We start from the raw sequence: 18,747 nt of genomic DNA on the forward strand, positions 1-18,747 counted from the left end.
TCCTGAGATCTAATATTGGTCTTAATGTTTTGTCTTTTTTTGGAATTAGAAAGTACAGGGAGTAAACTCCTGTGTTTTTTTGTTGTACTGGTACTAATTCCATTGCATCCTTTTGCAGTAGTGCTTGAACTTCTAGTCCTAAAAGTTCTAAATGTTGTAGTTACATTTTGCGTGTTTTTGGAGGGATGTTTGGTGGGAATTTGTGGAATTCTATGCAATAGCCATGTTGGATTATTGCTAGTACCCAATTGTCTGTTGTAATCTGCTGCCAAGATTGGTAGAATTGGCTTAGTCTTCCCCCCACTGGTGTTGAGTGAAGGGGTTGTGTGACTTGAAAGTCACTGTTTAGGTGGAGGTGTTTTTGGAGTTTGGAATTTTCCCCTACTCCTTGGGAATTGACCCCCTCTATATCCCCTGAAACCTCCCCTTTGGAATGAACCCTGATAGGGTGTGGTTCTTGTTTGTTGGCTGGTGGTGTCTGTGGGTTGGCCTCGAAACCCCCCTCTAAATGGAGTTTTTCTAAAAGAGCCTCTGCTCTGCGGGGAGTAGAGTGCGCCCATGGCTTTGGCCGTGTCTGTGTCCTTTTTAAGTTTTTCAATGGCTGTGTCCACTTCAAGGCCAAAAAGTTGTTTTTCGTTGAAGGGCATATTAAGGACAGCCTGCTGGATTTCAGGTTTGAACCCTGAAGTGCGGAGCCATGCGTGTCTCCTTATGGTGACAGCAGTGTTGACTGTTCTTGCTGCATATCGGCTGCATCCATTGAAGAGCGGATTTGATTGTTTGAGATCGTTTGTCCCTCTTCAACTATTTGCTGCGCCCTTTTTTGGTATTCCTGGGGAAGATGGTCTATGAGAAGTTGCATCTCATCCCAGTGTGCGCGGTCATATCGGGCTAGCAGCGCTTGAGAATTTGCGATGCGCCATTGGTTGGCTGCCTGTGATGCGACTCTTTTTCCTGCCGCATCAAATTTTCGCCTTTCTTTGTCCGGAGGTGGGGCGTCGCCAGATGTATGGGAATTTGCTCTTTTGCGAGCTGCCCCTACTACTACGGAGTCAGGTGGTAACTGCGAAGTAATAAACACTGGGTCTGTGGGTGGTGGTTTATATTTCTTATCCACCCTTGGGTGATGGCTCTTGATTTTACGGGCTCTTCAAAAAATTGTTTTGCGTGCTGTAACATCCCTGGTAGCATTGGGAGACATTGATATTGGCTATGTGTAGCCGAGAGGGTGTTAAATAAAAAATCATCCTCTATAGGATCGGAATGCAGTTGGACATTGTGGAATTCTGCTGCCCTAGCCACCAGTTGCGAGTATGAGGTACTGTCCTCTGGCGGTGACGGCTTTGTGGGGTATGAATCGGGATATAAGTCCCAAGCGTCTTGATCCTGATTATCTTGACTTATAGTAGTTTGCGCTGGTGAGTGCATTTGTGGCGGAGTTTGTGCCGGCGATGCCTGCTGTGGTGGAGAGGGCGGAGGTGTGACTTTTTTAACCACTTTGGCTTGTGGTTGTGCGTCATCCTTGAGAAATCCGATCCTTCTTTTTCTCATTACTGGGGGAAGGGTTGATATCTTCCCTGTGTCTTGTTGGATGTACAGTCTCTTTTGTGTGTAGTCTGATTCTACACTTTGGAGCTCTTGTCCAAATCTGTGCATCTGGCCACTTATTCCTTGTTCCTCTGTGTAGGAAGGAGGTGTGGAACTTTTCGGCGCCGAGAGAGAATCTTTTTTCGGCTTCGGTACCGACTGAATTTTTGTGGCTTTCGGCAGTGTGTCTCGGTGCCGATGTTTTTCGGTGCCGGCATCTTGTTTTTGCTTCTCGGAGCCGCTATCTCGGCTCCGAGGTTGCTCCATGGCGGTCCCTCGACCGGAGTCGGGTGTCTTCGCTATGGGCGTGCCCTTTTTCGGCGCCTTCGACGGGTCGCCGGTTTTATGGGTCGAGCCATGGCCTGTTGGCAGTGGCGTCCCCTGGGCTTTTGTTTTTTCGATGGTCTTTATTTTCGACGTCTTACTCACTGTTTGTTGTTGTTGTTCGACGTCGGAGTCTCCGGATTCTGAGTCCGGAACCGAGAATGTTTCCTCTTCGTCGTCGAAACGTTGTTTTGTCGGCGTGGACGCCATTTGTAGACGCCTGGCTCTTCGGTCCCGGAGTGTTTTTCTGGACCGGAAGGCTCGACAGGCCTCACAGGTATCCTCCTTGTGCTCGGGGGACAAGCACAAGTTACAGACCAAGTGCTGATCTGTATAAGGATACTTACTGTGACATTTTGGGCAGAAACGGAACGGGGTCCGTTCCATCGGCTTCGGCGTCACACGCGGTCGGGCCGACCAGACCCCGATGGGGGATCGAAGCTACCCCAAAGTCTTCCGATGATCGGTGTCGATGTACCTAACTATCCCGATACCGAACGGAACAATACCGACGCTTTCTTCCGAGATTCTGACTAACTTTCCGAACCGAAACACGGAGCGAAAAGGAACACGTCCGAACCCGACAGCGGAAAAAAACAATCTAAGATGGAGTCGACGCCCATGCGCAATGGAGCCGAAGAGGGAGGAGTCCTTCGGTCCCGTGACCAAAAAAGACTTCTTCGAAGAAAAACAACTTGTAATACTCCGAGCCCAACACCAGGCAGCGGACTGTGCTCAACATGTGTATCTGCAGCGACATATGCCATCGAACACATCGTTTCTCTGTGGGTTTCCCAGAAAATCCTAATGTTCTCCAGTATGGTTAGGTGGTACTGTGGCATTAATCAAAAATGGTTTGACAACAAGCCCCTGGTTTCCCCACCTTTTTAGGAAGCATTGCATTCAATGGTTGAACCGCATTTAGTTGTTCACTGCATTACCGATGGCTGTCAGGGTATCAGAAGGCCTGCTCTACTTTGTTATGCCTTACAATTACATACTAGCCATCTGTCAGGTCCAATTGGTTAGAGCAGGTGTTTTGATGCCACGTCAGCCATTTTCTGTTTTTACATAGTCCATGACCACTGTTTACAGTATGGCAGTAATGCCCCATGTGCTCGGTAAACTCCCAAGACATTGGGATACTGCTTTTTGTTTTACAAATTAAACCCCCACTTTAATGTTTGTCATGACTCCTCGTGTCGGAGGGAAGCTTTAAACAAGGCAGGCCACTCACTGCTTGACCAGCTGAGCCACCATCTTTGTAGGGGGTATCACACCACACTTTTAAATTAGGCTTTTTACAGCTGCAGACAATGAATGTTCTGTGAATTTAGACAAGATCAACGCAGAGAGTTTGTAGGTTAACCGATTTCACAGATGGAAGGCAGTTACTTCTATGGTTACAGTTTGAATAACAACCACATTCACCACAAGAATCACAGGGCAGAGGAGAGCATCAGCTGAGTCAAAGCAAAGAAAAATGATACTCCTTCGATTCTCAACTTACTATTATGAGTTTTAATACTTCTTTTGCACTCACCTACATGGAATGCCCCCTTTGGAATATATTGCAGCAAATGCGGAAGGTGCTTTCTGGTGATCTGCAAACTACCAATAGCAGACACAAATCATTACATACGTATATATGGAAATCATATGTCAGACAGAAAAAACAGATATGCTTTGTCATTTCCTACAGAACAATACTAGAAATCAGAAGGGAATGATTCTTTTGTGGTTTGCATAAAGGAAGGTCTTCATTAAATAAAAAACAAACAAATGTGGATCTACGATTCCAAGAAAAACTGTGTTAACGAGGAAGAAGACTTTCATAATTAGGAATAATGTTTTATTTGGATCAAAGAATTATAGGAATAAGGGCATTTGAATATACAAAATTCATACAGTTACATCTGAAATCAAAGCTTAAGTTCAGTTTGCCGTGTGATTTGTTATTGCCATTTTATAAAGAAGTAGCAGAATTAAAACTCATTAAGCATGAGTAGAAAAATATTCAATAGTACGTTTGTAAACTCTCTACGTCTAGATATTTCAAGTGAAAAACATTTCTCAACAGATTTCGTGTAGAAGTATTAATCTCATTGTTTATTTTACTTTCTGAACATTATATGTTTTATTTAAGTTATATTCGAAAGCGTCTTCTCATACAACCACGCAGAATATAAAAGCTACATGCAGTTAAACAGTAGATAAGAAGATCTGAGATCTGAACCATGTTGGAGAGATTACCCTGATGCTGCACCCACTGGAACTTCAGGTCCCACTGCAGAGCCCGCATATGCCATCTGGCATGTGTCACCAGCAGGATGCAGGAGGCCATGAGGCCCAGCAGCCTCAGAGTCATTTTCACCGAAATTCAAGATAAAGGCTGAAACATTAGTATCACAGCCTGAATATCCTGGGCTCACCGTTCAGGAAGGCAGGCCCGAAACTGTACTGTGTCTAGAACTGCTCCGATTAAAGGGAACATCTGAGAGGGAGTCAGGTGTGAATTTGGCACATTTATAGTGAACCCCAACGAATCCAGGAGGTCTCTCGTAGTATGGAGGTGGGAGATGACAGCCTAGGTCGAGCCCACCTTCAACAGTCAGTCGTCGAGGTAGGGGAAGACTGAAACCCCTAACCTGCGCAGATGAGCTGCGACCACCGCCATCAAATTAAAAACCAGAGGAGCGCTGGTAAGGCCAAAGGGGAGCACAGGAAACTGAAAATGCCCATGGCCTACCTTGTATTAATGTCTGTGGGCAGACAGGCAGAGAATATGGAAATAAGTATCCTACAAGTCCAACACTATCATCCAGTTTCCTGGGTCCAGGGCAGATAGGACCATTTTTTGAACTTCTCCTTTTTGAGGAAGAGACTGAGGGACTGGAGGTTTAGGATAGGGTGCAGACTTTTGTGGACACCAGAAAGTAGCAGGAATAACAACCACGACCTACTTCTAGCACAGGAACCCTCTCTATGGCTCCCTTGGCCAAGAGAGCTGTAACCTCTTCACAAAGAAGTGCCAGGTGATCCTCCATCATCCGATCACAGGATGATGGTGAATCACGCCTCTGACTGACCCCTGATGGGGAAGCGTCAGACAAGGAAGGTTTGGATGCTGCAGTGGGAGCAGCGGTGGACTGAGGTGACCGCTGGCTTCCTGATCCACCAGGGCATTAGATTCCATGTCCCCGGCCATGCAGAAATGGGCCAGCATGCGCGGCAAGGTGGCTAGAGAGAAAGGCGTTTGGCTGGTATGCCCTTTCCGTAGCCATAAAAGGGGCAAAAAGCAGACTGAGGAGGGTGAAGGGCAGTCGTGAGGTACAAGGACCAAGCGGCAGCCCTGGACTCCTTAAAGCGCCCAAGAGCCCAGTCTGCTTTGTCTCCGAAGAGACAGTTGCCATTGAAGGGCATGTCCGTAAGCGCAGCTTGGACATCTTCCGAAGAGCCAGATGTCCTCAACCAGGCATGGCACCTCAAGGCCACCATTGATGGCCAGTGAGTCCTCGTATCCAATCCACATCATATGTGGAACTTAGCTGCGTCTCTCCCATCTACAACAACCTGAGAGAGAATGGCCTGGGCCTCCTCCAGGACCTGTGGCAGCAGCTGTGCAACCGTGTCCCATAAAGTATGGAAGTAACGGACCAAGAGGCACGCAGTGTTCACGGACCGCAATGCCAGACTGGAAGAAGGGAACATTTTCTTCCCAAGCGGGTTCAGTCTTTTAGATATCTTATCAGGAGGTGCAGATTTTTCTCTAACCTGATCAGTCGGGTATCGTCGGCGTATGAATAGAAAGTGATGCCAAATGATTCAATCAGGTTGCCTAGCGGAAAGACATACAGATTAAAAAGGGTAGGACCTAAAACCGAACTCTGGGACACTCATGTGATGATTATATTTGGCGTTGCCTTGAAATTTGCAAGAGCCACTCTCAAAAGAAGACAAGTACACTTGTCATGGTCAAAACTAGAAGTATTCTGGAAGTTTAATGAACGAAAGATTGTATTCATCCATTGGAAATTGCCTACATTTTCAGTCTTTGTAATAGCTCTAATAGGTCTCCAACTTTCTTCAGGGCTCAAGTAATCCTTCCTTAATTGCTTATATAGTTTCAAGAAATTTAGGAGTGACGAAAGGCTCTCATATCTGGTTTTCAATGTATTTTGATTAGTCTGTTCTGGGCTTTGTTCCTAATTCATCTGCAAGAGGGCAGTGGTGAAACTTCCCTGTAGTCACATATTGATCATGGGAAAACTGCTGCTACAGCATTTATCTTTCCCACCACCGCCATGTTGCACTAGTAAGCTAGGGCTACTAGTACAGAGTACATACATTTTATACATGTCAAAAGTGATCAAATAATTAAGGCTATTATGGGGATGCGTGTTACTTCAGGGCTTTAGTTATAGTTGCTTCAGTTGACTGTAACTTGTGAATTTCGGTGTTTTTTTAGTTTAGGATGTTATGTTGCAGCTGGCATTGCATTTAACTACAACCTCACTTCAAAAGGTTTTTGCCCCAAGGTTGTTTTTGCCCCGTGGGGGGCAGGGAAGGAGGTCCCCCTAGTACTGCCCCCATCCAACTGGCCTACGGGGCAGGCTATCCTTACCCTGTCCCCTATGTTTTTTTTGTTTTGTTTTTTATTTGCAGGACAGGGGACCGAATCCTAATATGGGGTTTTGGTAATATCATAAACCATAAGCTCGGAGCCCTAGTGATTGGTAAATGTCACTAGAGCCTCTTATGCCAATTTAAGACCCTACTGGACATTACCCATTATGTATTTTTTATTGTATGTTTATTTTGGGATAGCTAGCTTCAAAAAAGCTGTTCTCTTCAAAGTGTAACAAAAAATGGGCTCTGACTGAAAATAGACTGTTTAGGCTTTTTTTTTTACCTTTCAAGAATTAACTGGTGATTAAGCAAAGGAAAGAAGTGAGGGGCAGTGGATTTAAGTGATTCTGTGGCTGCAGCCCGAAGAAGCAAAAAAAAAATCACACACACAAAAAAAATTAAAAAAAATTAAAATTGCCCTATTTCCAGTTGTAGTTAGGGCCAAAATTATCTGTGACAATAAAATCATTTGCATTAGTCACGAAACATGATGCTGAAATAGACCTTTCTCAACTATGTTTTTTCTCTCATCATTATAAGTTCCCAAACTGATGCACTTTTAACTTGTCATAGTAATACGGTACAGTCAAGTCAAGCAGTCACTGCCAACAAAAGGCAAATTTGATATTTCCCCATACTCCACTACTACAATTCAAGGAACAATTCAAGGAAGGGATGTAACCTCTCCTGGAGCTATAACACTACAATCCTTAAGAGGTATCAATGGTATCAATGGTGTTCACAAATATAAATCACAACCTAGGAAATGTGGATTTTATTGACGAAAGAACTATAACGGCAACACTAAATATAATGGACAATGGTAGGAAGCATTCATATTGCAATGTGGGAACCAATGGACAGTGTTAGGAAGCATTCATACTGCAATGTGAGAACAATTTTCTCAGCTGATGAATCCTAGTTGCTGAAGTGCATGAGCAGAACACAGGCCTGGTTAGCAATCAGGACTGCTTATGTACATATCAAAACAGGAAACTGAAGAGTAGTGCCAAAAACTGATGCTTTGTACAAATAAGCAGCTTATGATTTTGAACTTTAGCAGTCCAGACTGACATTTTGTACAAAAGTAACTATACAGAAACAAACAGGACAAATGCTGGCCCTAATCCAAAGAGAGCACAATTTCCGGCATAACAACAGTTTAATAATTGAATTTTCTCGACATGATGCATCTTCATGGCATTTCGTGTAGTACTACTAAAGGCCTTTTTTTCAATACTGAATGTGCTCAAAGGATTAAAGCCTTAACAATGTAATTTTTGAAAAAGGGCCATAAAAAGACAGATGGACAATCACAATCCAAAAGCAAACCTAGAAAAAGCCCCGCTTGCTCAGGCTGTTTGTTATACAAAATTGTCTGCCTTAAACTGTTCTACAACATACCATGTCTTAATAACATATGGCCATCAATTTCCATCAAGATACGATTCTATAAAGAGAACATGAGTGAAGGTCATATGTTCAAGAAGACACTGTTACTAGCTTGAAACACAATGAGAGAAGCTCACTATACAAGAAATTACTACTAGCTTAAAACAGAATGCGAAAAAATCAAACGTACAAGAAGAAATTGTTATTAGCTTAAAACATAAGAGAAGATTACATGTACGAGAAGAAACCATTAGTAGCTTAAAACAGAATAAGTGAAGATCATGTGCACGAGAAGAAACAGTTACTAGCTTAAAAACAACGTGGAAATAAAGGTTCAGAGGAAGAGCATTTAAAGAAGATTATATGTAACTATCACATTTTTCTCTGTGGTAATGATAAAACACACTATAAAAGTGGAATAAAACACCCTCGGTATCTTGTCTCCTTGTATGATGAATCTAAATCTCATAACCATGCTGATTCTCTCTTCTTCATTTTAGTAGCTGTAAACATGAAATCACTCATTTGCATGCTTTTTCTTTTTTAAATGAATCACTAAACTATTCTGCATTCTTATCATCACGAAATCACAGATGCTCACAAACCTCTGCTTTAACAGCATTAGACTACATCAACTACCTAGAGATGGGCAAGCCATAAAATTCATAGAGCCCACCGAGGCAGGCATCTAGCTAGGCACTGAAAGGCTAACCTATGAGCTGAGACATCAGAAGACCCAACAGGCGGCATTTTGGAAATTCATAACAATATGTCATGTGTGGGACAAGCATGACAACATTCTTTAACATCTAAAATGTTAACATCAGTTTTCCAATTTAGTACAAGAGAACAGCACTGCATTGAGTACAGCCAAGTACACCGTTAGCAAAATAATCTCTTACAAGAAATTATATATACATAATTACATTGAAGAACGTTCAATGTACTTGCCTGTTATCAAAATTGACAATGTCTAAAAGATAAAGATGATTTAATGAAGGGGACATTGTCAGAAGCCAATGACAGTGGATGCTGTTCTTTGAGTAAGCCATCATCCTACAGAAACGCATACATGAAACTGGCAGGATCAAACTAACACTAACAAAAAACCCTGTAGAAACAGAAGCAACATACCCACAGGATCTGTAAATCAACCGATGGCTATAATCTGAGGGCCTAACATAAAGTAAAGCATTATCTCCTAGCTGAAATAGCTCCAGACTCCAGGAAATACACTCCCATTTTAAATGTGAACATGCTCCCCTCTCAGAATATATGCCTCTGGATACCAATAACTCAGGGTGCCGATTAGAAGACTTGTACAGCAACATAACCAGCACACTGGATTGTATTACTACGTTAAGGAGTAAACAAAAAACAAGGGCCATACAATACAATACAATAAACTGACGTAAAGACATATGGCACAACTCAATTTTTAAGTAGGCCAAGGCTCCATTTTCTTTATTTTTGCAGGATCCTCTACATGTCTCCCTGTGAAATAGATGTCGTCTGTTCTATTCTTTACTAGAACCTGTAAAAGTATCTAGTCACGCTACAGGTCACCTGATGTGGCATCAGTTTGGAACAAATCGTTTGTTATCTCAATTTCAATGTCAAACAAGATTAATAGCCAAAGCACTGTAATCTGAATTGCTGTATTTTTACCTTATTTGTTGGTCAGGTACCCAGCAGAAGAACCTTTGACAAGAGGGAAAGAGTCCCAGTCCACTTCAGGGAAAAAGGAAGGTTGCAAACCAGGAAGGAGGCAGGTGCTTGGACTCATCATTAAGGGTACAAATTAAGACAATCCTTATCTCTCAGGAAGGCATTTACTGTGAAGGTGTGGAATGTATCTTATAGTGGCATCTTGATGCTCATTAGCTATACCAAACACTCCTCAGGTGATGCTGGAAATTCCATCTTAGTTATGACGGAAAGCAAAAGGACTGCCACTTGACCACTTGTCAGGAGAGTGGTCTATTGCCTGTTTAGGGTCTGCTAGTAAACCAAAAGCATCGACACCACTTCAGCTATGTACTGGGTGGGGTTCCATGGGGTTACAAAATCCTGTCTTTCACATTCAAGCTTGGTGCATTAAACTAAATTCTCTTGTGTCTCCCTTTGGTTTGAAAAGAAACCTTGCAGAGCTGAGCCAGAGACTTAGGCCCTCATTATGACATTGGCGGTAAATCCCACTTACCGCCACACTGACTGCCGCCAACATACTGCCGCCGCCGCGGATATCCGTTCACCATATTATGACACACACACACCAATCCGTCACTATTCAGCCACATACACAATTCCACCACACCAAAGGTCAGTGATAAACTGGCGGTATCAAAACCCACACCGTTATGCCAACAGAACAACGCCCACCGCATTATGACCCACGAATCACCACAGTACATACCGCTGCGCTCAAAATACACACACACAAACAATCAAAACAGCACCACATTGGACAATTCAAACAACACACACCTGACACCCATACACACACACACCAACACTACTATAAAACACACAACCACATAACCCACAAACCTTTACGACTACAACTCATTGCCAACAGACTGACATCACGACTACAGACAAGACCAGACCCACACACCACCATCACCTATACACCACCCACGCACCTTACATCACACACCCCCAACACATCACCCTACACACCCTCAACCACACCACTCACACAAAACCCATGGCACCACAACAACACCCCAGATTCTCTGAGGAGCTAAGGGCCATGGTGGAGGAAATCATCCTGGTACAGCCAAAGCTATTTGGAGCACAGGTGCAGCAGATATCCATTGATAGGAAGATGGAGCTATGGCGGAGGATCATGGACAAGGTTAACGCCGCGCCGTGGGACAGCCCCCAAAAACCAGGGATGACATCAGGAAGAAGTGCAACGACCTACGGGGGAAGTTACGTTCCACTGCAGCAAGACACCAACTCGCTGTACAGAGGACTGGCGGTGGGCCCCCACCTCCTCCCCCACAACTAACAACATGGGAGGGGCAAGTCTTGGCAATCATGTATCCTGAGGGCCTGGCAGCAGTAGCAGGAGGACTGGACTCTGGTAAGTCAACTCTCTATTTCTATTCACCCCCCTACCTCCATGCCATCACATACCCTCACCCTCACTCCCATCACATCACCACGTCCCACATCTCTCTCATCTCAATGCCAAGCCCTGCATGCCATACCAATGCATGGACACTACTCACAGACCTGCATGGACACCTATCACTAAAGCATGCACACTAGATAGAATCAGCTAGCCCACCACATACCAACTCACACAAGAGAAAGCTGCCAGAGCAAATACAACCAAAGAGGGCAAGCCACCCATGCACCATATGTCACACACAGAAACAATAACACTGCATTTACATCCCCACAGGTGTCCCAACCAATATCAGCGGAGAAGAGGTGCCAGCAAATTCCAGTCCCCCTACAACTCTGGTCGCCTGGATCTGGAAGACCAACCTTTCCCAATCAGGGACCTCTGGACAGTCGGTTATCCAGCCACAGTCACACACCACCACAGAGCCTCCCGCCTCAGGAAACACCACCACAGCACCCACCCAGCGTACCCATACCTCTGTCCCCAGGACACGTCAATCAGCAGTTTGTCCGCCACTACAAGGACCCCAGGGCACACCTCGCGTCCAGGACAATCAGGGACCTTAGGTCAGTGGCAGTGGGCACACGGTTCAGAGGACAGAGGCACAGGACAACAGGGAAACTGGGAGGAGTGCTGTGCGCCAGGGGGAGAACAGGCCCAGGGAACCGACTCTTCAGGAGGCACTCACCGAGATCCTGGGAGCATAACAACATTCCCAGGATACGCTGTGCCAGATTCTGGCCAACATGCAGGAGAACAGGCAGCTGCAGGAGGGACAATACCAGGGGAATCAGGTAGGACTTGCAGGCCATCAAATCCACCCTGGTCTCCATAGCAGGGGTGCTGGCAGACATTGCCAACATTATAAGGGAGGCAGTCTTACAACAGTGGGCCCCTGCCACTAGCCAGACTACTGAACTGCTCTCCAACTCTGCTGCCGCTAATGGACAGGAGGCCCCGCCACAGGACCAACAAGCCACCAGCGCCCCTCGCAGACGGAGAACCACCCCGCAAACGTTCCCTACGATGCAGGCAGAAGCCAGAGACTATTGCCAAGACCCCCGCCAGGAAATAAGACTCTCCTGATTGTCATCCTGGTGTCCCACTCTGTCACCCTGTCCACCTTGAACTGCCATTGCTCCCCTTCCTATGTCCCCTTGGACAATGCACCTGTGCTACAAATGGGCTGGAACAATACCATTTACTTTCCTCCATCATCACCCCAGCCCAATGCACTAGCCCCTTTTCTTCATAGCACTTAAATAAACACACTTTGATAAAAAACAAAAGTACGGAGTATGTCAAATGAATTGAGTATGTATTTGCTTAACAAGGTTCAAACATTGCAAATCAACTGTACAGTAATGTGCACATAGGATAGACCTGTAGTTGGCTGCAGTGAAAACACCAGAAGCGATAGTGGGGCACCAACATCTGCAAAAAGTGTCTCCAAAGGGTTCAGAGAGAGGGCATAGAAGTGGGAAATCACAGCCTGCCAGTGACAATATGGAACAAACAAATGACAATGAAATGTGAAGTTACACTGTCTTACCTGTGTGTCATTGGCAGTATTGTCGAATCACTGCAGTTCTGTTGTCCTCATCCTCCTCATCCTCACTGTCCACAGGGTCCACTGCTGCCACACGCCCATCTCCAGCCTCCTCCTCCTGTGGAAAAGGCACGTGGCATCTCAAGGCAAGGTTATGCAAATTGCAGCATGCCACGATTATCTGGCAGACCTTCTTGGGTGAGTAGCACAGGGATCCACCTGTTAGATGGAGGCACCGAAACCTGGCCTTCAAAAGCCCAAAGGTACGTTCAATTATCCTTCTTGTTCGCCCTTGTGCCTCACTGTAACGTTCCTCTGCCCTTGTCCTGGGATTCCTCACAGGGGTCAGTAGCCATGATAGGTTGGGGTAACCTGAGTCACCTGCAAATACTGAGGCACAACATTTAGCCACACACTATCCCATATGGCCCACACCATACCCATACACCAAGATCCACTGGGTGGGAACCAGGGCTGACCTATTAGACATACCCTGTGCCTCTGGAGTTGGGCCATCACATTTGGGATGCTGCTATTCCTCAGGATAAAGGCATCATGCACAGACCCAGGATACTTAGCACGGACGTTGGAGATTTACTGTTTCACCAGGCACACCATCTGGACATTCATTGAGTGAAAACATCTCTTCGATTTCTGAACACCTGCTCATTTTGCCATGGGGAGGGGGAGGGGGGGTACAAATGCAATATGTGTGCCATCAATTGCCCTAATGATGTTGGGGATATGCCCCATTGCATAGAAGTCAGCCTTCACTGTGGCCAAATCCTCCACCTGGGGGAAAACAATGTAGCTGCACATGTGTTTAATCAGGGCATCCAGCACTCGTCAGCACTATTGAGAACATTGCCTGTGACATTCCTGCTGCCAAGCCCACTGTCACTTGGAAAGAACCAGTTGCAAGAAATGGAGCACAGATAGGACTTGCACAAGAGGGGGGATCCCAGTGGGGTGACGGATAGCAGATATCAGGTCAGGCTCCAATTGGGCACACAGCTCTGTGATTGTGGCCCTATCAAGTGTATAGGTGAGGATAGTGTGCCTGTCCTCCATCGTTGCCAAGTCCACCAGTGGTCTGTAAACGGAAGTATGTCTCCATCTCCTTTTCATCTGCAGCGGTAGCAATCTATGGGGCAAAAAAGTGGGGAGCCGGTCACAAACTGTACATTGTAGCCACAACAGTACAATGCATGAAGTTAATTTGAAATGTATAGGCGGCATCTGTCCAGTATGTACAATTGTGAACTGTGACGCAGTTATAATACAGGGCCTGCCCCCCCTCCCCAAAATGGCATCCGCCTGTCCTGTGTGGAGGGACAGGTGGAAGTGAGGTAATTCCGCTGATGATGTGCGCCATTACAGGAGGCGGTCGGGAACTGCCGTGCAACGCCTCATTGGCTAATACTTGTTCACTCACTTGCTACCTGACCTTCAACGAGAGAGGACATACACTGCATGTGCTGCTGTGACCTGTGTCTAGAACCTACTATGGCGCGTGTTACTGGGGAAAGGGCCCCTGCCTTCACCTCAGCAGAGTTGGAGAGACTGGTGGATGGGGTCCTACCCCAGTACCGACTGCTGTATGAGCCTCCAGACCAAAAGGTGAGTACACAGTGAGCACGATGCATGAATATATGGAGTGGTGTGTGGAAGGCCTCGTGAGGGGGGGGGAGGTTGGTGGATGTCCCCTGGGCGGTGTGCTGCTTGTGTGCTGGGCCAGGTCTGCACAAATGGGGATGGGAAGGGGTATAGTGGGCCATGAGTGTAACAGGCAGGACGGTCTGATTAATACCTTTCCCTGCGTGTATTTCCTCTGCAGGTCAACGACCATCAAAAGAAGGGTATTTGGCGTGCCATCGCCAAAGTCGTGCGGACTCTGGGATCTACGGCAGGCGGAGCACCCACTGTCGGAATCAGTGGGAGGACCTGAGAGGCTGGGCACGGAAGATGGTAGAGGCCCAGCTGGGGATGGCCTTCCAATGAGGAAGCGGTGTCTGTCGAACCCTGAACCCTCCCCCCCGATGGCCCGCATACTGGCGGTGGCCTATCCGGAGCTGGATGGGCGCTTGAGGGCATCACAGCAGCCACAAGGGGTGAGTACAGTGCCAATCATTACTACTTACATCTGGTGGGGTGGTATCCGGGTGGGGGGATGTGTGTCTGTGGGTGCCCCTAGGTCAGGCCTGACATTTCAGAGAGGGTCCCATGTTGGCAGGGGTTCTGATGTGATAGTCCTCCTACCTAGCTTGTAGGCATCCACTACTGGGCAGGGCTGTGTGGGTCGCAGGTATGCTGCAATTGGCGGTATGTGTCCCTTCCCATGCCCTGGTGACTTGCATTGTTACTGGTAGTGCATTGCATAGTGCATAGGCCTGTTTCCTGTGTGTGAGGGTGCTGTGTACGCCAACGGTGGTGTTGGTGCAGCCATTAACCAAGTGTATCCTTTGTCTCCCCACCCCCTTATTGTTCTGTCATCCTGTCCTTATGTGCATTAGGATCATCTGGCGGAGGACCAGAGGCACCGGGGACAGAGGGAGCTGCATCCTACAGGACCCAGGAGGCAGAGTCCACTGATGGTGAGGGCACCAGTGGGACGGAGGGCGAGGGGAACACCACGGCGGAGACTGGAGGGGAAAGTTTGGACACAGATATCTCCTCCGATGGAAGCTCCCCGGTGGTGGCGGACACTTCTGTACCCAGCCCAGCTACATCAGCCACCACCCGTACCAGCACCGCCCTGCCAACAGCCCCTCATTGAGTGGCCTGTGCCCGCTCACCCAGGAGGGTGGGCATCTCCTTTGCCCCAGGCACCTCAGGCCCTGCCCCAGTTAGCCCTCCTGCCCTGAGTGGGGAGGCTATTGACCTCCTGAGATCCATCTCTGTTGGGCAGTCAACCATTGTGAATGCCATCCAGGGGCTGGCAGCCCAAATGCAACAGACCAATGCATTTCTGGAGGGCATTCACACTGGCTTGGTGGCACGACAGAGAACAATCCACGCTCTGGCCTCCTCTCTGATGGCAGCCATTGTCCCCGTTTCCACCCTCCCCCCTCCAACTTCCTCTACCCAATCCCATTCCTCTCAACCCCAACCTATCCCAAGCTCACAGGCAGACGAGCATGCACACAAGACAACACACAAGAGTGGCAATGGCAAACACAAGCACCACACATCATTCCACAGGCACTCACACAAACACCATCCAGATGCAGACATACCAACATCCACTGCCTCCACTGTGTCCCCGCTCTCCTCCTCCTCCCTCATAGTTGCGTCTACACTCACACCTGCATGCACTACATCCACATCTACTATGGCTATCACCAGCAGACCTATCAGAACACACACCTCACTGGCAGACACCTCCACAACAGCTATGCACACATCCCGTGTCCTCTCCCACTGTGTCTGTCCCCCCTCCTGTCCCAAGGAACACAAACACAAGCATTCAAGACACCCAACAGCCATTCCCCTCACAGCAGCATCCAGCCCATGCACCTGCACCCAAACACAGCAGAAAGACACCTCCCACAACCACTGCCTCTTCCTCCACTCCCATACCCTCTCCCTCTCCCCACCCTAATGTCCCTAAGCAGCTTTTCCTCTCCGTCACTGACCTCTTCCCTCCCCCTCCCCCCCGTCCTTCACGTCTGGTCAGGGTGGCTAAAACCCAGGGAAGCACCTCAGCCACCCAGTCCATGGGCCCAGTAGTGTCCACACCCACTTGTGGTGGGAAAGGATCCAGGGCACCAGGCTGACTCACAGAAAGGGTGTCTGCCCCAAGTGCTGCCAGAAGGGCAAGGAGCCATCCTCAGCTGCTGCCAGGAAGGGCAAGGAGCCAGCCCCAGCTTCTGCCAGGAAGGACAAGGGGCCTGGTGCTGGGACTCAGTCGGAGCCCCCACCACCAACCATGGTTGTGCAGCCGTCCGTTCCCCCCACAACCACCAGCAGCAGCAACACCGCCACCACCAGCAGTGGGCAGCCGTCTGAGGCTGCAAGGGATGGGCAGGAGCTTCCCCCCACAACCACCACAGGCAGCAGCGACACCACTAGCACCAGCAGTGGGTAGCCGTCCGAGGCTGCAGGGGATGGGCAGGAGCTTCTCCCCACAACCACCACCAGAGGGGATGGGCAGGAGCTTCCACCCACAACCACCACCAGCAGCAGGAACACCACCACCAGCAGTGGGCAGCTGTCCAAGGCTGCAGGGGATGGGCAGGAGCTTCCCCCCACAACCACCACCAGAGGGGATGGGCAGGTGCTTCCCCCCACAACCACCACCAGCAGCAACACCACCACCACCACCACCACCACCACCAGCAGCAGTGGGCAGCTGCCCGAGGCTGCAGGGGATGGGCAGGAGCTTCCCCCCACAACCACCAGCAGCAGCAGCAACAACACCACCACCAGCAGTGGGCAGCCATCCAAGGGCGGAGGGGATGGGCAGAAGCTTCCCCCCCACAACCAGCAGCGACACCATCAGCAGTGGGCAGCTGTCCAAGGCTGCAGGGAATGGGCAGAAGCTTCTTCCCACAACCACCACCAGAGGGGATGGGCAGGAGCTTCCCCCCACAACCACCACCAGCAGCAACACCACCACCACCACCAGCAGTGGGCAGCCGTCCGAGGCTGCAGGGGATGGGCAGGAGCTTCCCCCCACATCCACCAGCAGCAGCAGCAACACCACCACCACCAGCAGTGGGCAGCTGTCCGAGGCTGCAGGGAATGGGCAGGAACTTCCCACCCACAACCACCAGCAGCAGCACCACCACTGCCACCACTGAACAGCCATCACCGCCGGCGCACATTCTGTAGACCTGCCTCCATGGGCTGTTGTGAGGCTTGCCCTCTGCAAATGCTGTGGGAATGACACCCACTTTAGAGACTGTGACATTGCACTCACCAAGAACTGCGTCACAGGGCATGCTGCCTCCTCCAGAACCAGTGGGGAAGCCACCCACTCACCCCATCTTCCCCAGTATAAAGATCACAGGGCACGATGCCCCCTCCAGAACCAGCGGGGAAGCAACCCACTTATCCCATCCTCCCCAGAATGAAGGTCACTGGGCACAATGCCCCCTCCAGAACGAGTGGTCGTCACCCACTCGAGAGACTGTGGCCTTGCACTCCCCCCGTACAGTGCACAGGGCGTGCTGCCCCCTCCAGAGCATGTTGGCAAGTCACCCACTTGAGAGACTCTTGCCTTGCACTCACCAGGATCAAGCACGGGGCATGTTGTCCCCTCCAGAGCCAGTGGGCAAGTCATCCATTTGAGAGACTGTGGCCTTGCACTCCCCAGGACAAAGCACTGGGCATGTTGACCCCTCCAGGACTAAAGGTGCTGTTCCATCTGCTGGCTGAGGTGCCCCCCCCATTCCCCGTCCCCCTGAGGTGCCTGCCTATTTTCCAAACGATGCCCCTGTAGTGTTCTCTCCATGTTGTGGCAGGAGACAAGTGGGGCCTTGGACTTTGTCATGTGGCCCAAGCACATTGAGGACTGGGCAGTGTCCCTTGAATTGTACATATGTATATACTTTTAGGTTTTTAGGTTGGATGTACGTATTTCTACTGTATTTATATTATTACACTCACTTTCATCTATTTGTGTTGTCCTTGCATTATTCCTGAGGGATACGGGGTATATATGTTTTCTTACTGCATCTGATTGTGTGTATGGTTTTGGGGGTGGGAGTGTGTTGTGCATGTGTGTGTCACTCTCTTTTTCCTCTCCCCTCTCCTGTGTGTTAGGCGTCTTTACTCACTGTGGTGGTCTTCACCGTCTTTGGTGTTTGTGGTGGAGCAGGAAGTAAAAGATCATAGGAAATATTTGCAGCTCGGGCTCCATGGCGGCGTGGTTCTTCCCTGTGTCTCCAATGGGGAGTACTTTTCCTTCTGTGCAGTGTTTCTGCCAGGCTTTTGTTGTTGTTGGCACTGCCCCGGAAAAGGTGACAGATTAGGCTGTCATAATACAGTGGGCGGAACATTGTCTTCCTCCTGGCTGTTGGTGTGGTAAAGTGGCTGTCTATCTGAGCTCTTTCCACCATGGTCATAATTTGGCGGTAATTACCACCAGCCTCTTGTTGGTATTACCGCCACTTTATCACCGACC

The 18,747-nt window shown here is 48.5% G+C and overlaps 1 protein-coding gene across 2 annotated transcripts in view; it reads right to left on the bottom strand.

Moving 5' to 3' along the window:
* Window positions 1-18,747, bottom strand: part of PACRGL (parkin coregulated like) — a 157,130-nt gene that overhangs the window by 88,295 nt on the left and 50,088 nt on the right. For both annotated transcript variants that reach the window (XM_069234732.1, XM_069234725.1), the window contains exon 3: window positions 3,455-3,522. In XM_069234732.1, the coding sequence (XP_069090833.1) occupies window positions 3,455-3,522 (68 nt within the window). The remainder of the gene's footprint in view (window positions 1-3,454; window positions 3,523-18,747) is intronic.

Source organism: Pleurodeles waltl, chromosome 1_2, assembly GCF_031143425.1.
Source record: "Pleurodeles waltl isolate 20211129_DDA chromosome 1_2, aPleWal1.hap1.20221129, whole genome shotgun sequence".
Classification (NCBI taxonomy): domain Eukaryota; kingdom Metazoa; phylum Chordata; class Amphibia; order Caudata; family Salamandridae; genus Pleurodeles; species Pleurodeles waltl.